The sequence below is a fragment of the Passer montanus genome, unplaced genomic scaffold (assembly GCF_014805655.1).
Source record: "Passer montanus isolate IOZ18808 unplaced genomic scaffold, ASM1480565v1 scaffold2039, whole genome shotgun sequence".
Classification (NCBI taxonomy): domain Eukaryota; kingdom Metazoa; phylum Chordata; class Aves; order Passeriformes; family Passeridae; genus Passer; species Passer montanus.
In genome coordinates this window covers 1-2,742 of record NW_024366636.1, presented here as the reverse complement: position 1 = coordinate 2,742, position 2,742 = coordinate 1, and the positions used below count along the sequence as shown (strand labels likewise).

Genomic DNA, 2,742 nt, shown 5'->3' with positions numbered 1-2,742 from the left:
GGAGTGGCCTCGGTGGCATCGGGAGTGGCGTCACCACCACCGCCAGCGGTGTCACCGCTGTCCCCGCCGTCAAGAGCGACATCAGTGCCGCTGGGAATGGCCTCGCTGGCACTGGCAGTGTCCCCAGCGGTGTCCCTGGCGTAGGGAGTGGCATCTCCGCTGTCCCCACCGGTGTCACCGCTGTCCCCGGCCGTCAAGAGCGACATCAGTGCCGCTGGGAATGGCCTCGCTGGCACTGGCAGTGTCCCCAGCGGTGTCCCTGGCGTAGGGAGTGGCATCTCCGCTGTCCCCACCGGTGTCACCGCTGTCCCCGCCGACGCCGACAGCTCCGGTGACTCTGACGACACCGTCATCGAGGAGGCGCCGGGCGAGGCCCCCCCTGCTGTCCCCAGGGATGTCCCCAAGGATGTCCCCAAGGATGTCCCCGCTGTCCCCAAGGATGTCCCCAGGGATGTCCCCACTGTCCCCGGGGCTGTCCCTGCTGTCCCCAAGGATGTCCCCGGGGCTGTCCCCAAGGATGTCCCCGCTGTCCCCGGGTCCCTCCCCGCCGCCCCCCGGCGCTGGCAGCAGGAGCACCAGACCCTGCAGGAACTGGGGGAGCCCCTCCCCCGCCTGGCAGGTAAAGCCCCAAAAAGTTCCTTTTCCACCCCAAAACGGCGCCGAAAGCACCGGGGGGGAGGGAGGGGGGGCTGTGATGGACCCAAAATTGGGGTGAAAAAGAGAAGGAACGGGGAGAGCAGGGAGGGAGGCTCAGCAGCGCCGTGTTTGGGGTGAAATCCTGGGATTTGGGGCCAAACCCGCCGGCACACGGGGGAGGGGGTTAATTAGCACCTGGTTTGGGTAGGGGGGGGTGTAATTAGGGGCTGTGTGTAATGAAGGGACTGGTTTAATGAGCGAGGGTAATTAGTGGAGGGAGAGGGAAGGCGGCAACGGGCTCGGTTTGGGTGAAATTGGGGTGGGGGACAACTGTGACCCTCCTTGTCCTCCCTGTGTCCCCTCCTTGTCACCCGCTGTGACCTGGCCTTGTCACCTTTGTGTCCCCTCCTTGTCACCTGTCCTTGGCACTCTCTGTGTCCTCCTTGTGTCCCCTCCTTGTCCTTCCTGTGTCCCCGACTTGTCACCCCCTGTGACCTGGCCTTGTCACCCCGTGTCCTCCTCTGTGTCCCCTCCTTGTCCCCCTGTATTTCCACTCCACGTTCCCCTGTGTGTCCCCATTGTGTCCCTTCCATGTCCCCTCCTTGTCCCCTCCTTGTCCCCTCCTTGTCCCCCTTATCTTCATTCTGTGTCCTCTCCATGTCCCCCCGTGTGTCCCCCTCTGTGTCCCCCCGTGTGACCGCGCTGTCCCCGCTGTCCCCAGCGGTGCAGGACCTGCTGTTCTGGCGGGACGTGAGGAAGAGCGCGGTGGCCTTCGGCGCCAGCCTGGTGCTGCTGCTGTCGCTGGCCACGCTCAGCGCCGTCACCGTGGTGGCACACGTGGCGCTGGCCCTGCTCTCGGTCACCATCAGCCTGCGCGTCTACAAGGCCGTGGTGCAGGCGCTGCAGAAATCCGAGGAGGGGCACCCCTTCAGGTGAGCGGGCTTTGGGGGGTTTGGGGGGTTTGGGGTCCCCCCGGGGGGGTTTGGGGGGGTTGGGGACACAGCCAGCCCCGCTTGGGGACAGCGGTGGCACCGCGGGGGGACGCGCTGGGTGGCCTGGCTGCTGCTTCGGGCAGGGAAGGGTTGGGGTTCGGGGGGGTTTGGGGTGTGGATGGGGATTTGGGGGTGTGAGGAGGGTTTGGGGTCCCCCCGGGGGGGTTTGGGGGGTCTGGGGACACAGCCAGCCCCGCTTGGGGACAGCGGTGGCACCGCGGGGGGACGCGCTGGGTGGCCTGGCTGCTGCTTCGGGCAGGGAAGGGTTGGGGTTCGGGGGGGTTTGGGGTGTGGATGGGGATTTGGGGGTGTGAGGAGAGATTTTGGGGTGTGAGGAGGGATTTTGGGGGGTGAGGAGGGATTTTGTGGTGTGGATGGGGATTTTGGGGGTGTGAGCAGGAATTTTGGGGATGTGAGGAGAGATTTTGGGGTGTGAGGAGATATTTTGGGGTGCGGATGAGGATTTTGGAGTGTGAGGAGGAATTTTGGGGTGTGAGGAGAGATTTTGGGGTGTGAAGGAGGATTTTGGGGTGAGAGGAGAGATTTTAGGGTGTAGATTGCAATTTTGGGGTGTGGATGGGGATTTTGGGGTGTGAGAAGTGATTTTGGGGTGTGCATGGGAATTTTGGGGTGTGAGGAGAGAGATTTTGGGGTGTAGATTGCAATTTTGGGGTGTAGATTGCAATTTTGGGGTGTAGATTGGGATTTTGGGGTGTGAGAAGTGATTCTGGGGTGTGCATGGGGATTTTGGGGCGTCCCCACCCCAACTCTGCCCCAGACCCGACCCCGTCCCCGACACCTTCCAGAGCTTGGAGGACAGAGATGGATTTTAACATTCAGACCCAAACTTTGGGGTGCGGGCGCAGCTATTGGGGTTCGGGGGGGTTTGGGGTCCCCCCTGACGCGTGCCCCCTCCCCAGGGCGTACCTGGACCTGGACGTGACGTTGTCCCCCGAGACCTTCCAGGCGCACGCGGCCGTGGTGGCGCGGCACCTCAACCGGGCCCTGCAGCTGCTCGTGCACCTCTTCCTGGTGGAGGACCTGGTGGATTCCCTGGAGGTTCGGAGCCTTCCTCCCCCTCCTCCCCCTCCCCGACCCCCGGGACCCCCCAGAA

At 64.0% G+C, this 2,742-nt stretch overlaps 1 protein-coding gene across 1 annotated transcript; it reads left to right on the top strand.

The window, feature by feature from the left end:
- Positions 1–5: 5 nt before the first annotated feature.
- On the top strand, positions 6–2,738 carry LOC120501796 (reticulon-3-A-like; the record flags this gene model as incomplete). Its single annotated transcript, XM_039708485.1, has 5 exons — positions 6–80; positions 205–403; positions 470–619; positions 1,358–1,568; positions 2,549–2,738. Coding segments are annotated over 5 exons (825 nt in total), but the record flags the coding sequence as incomplete, so codon positions are not given.
- Between the last annotated feature and the right edge of the window lie 4 nt (positions 2,739–2,742).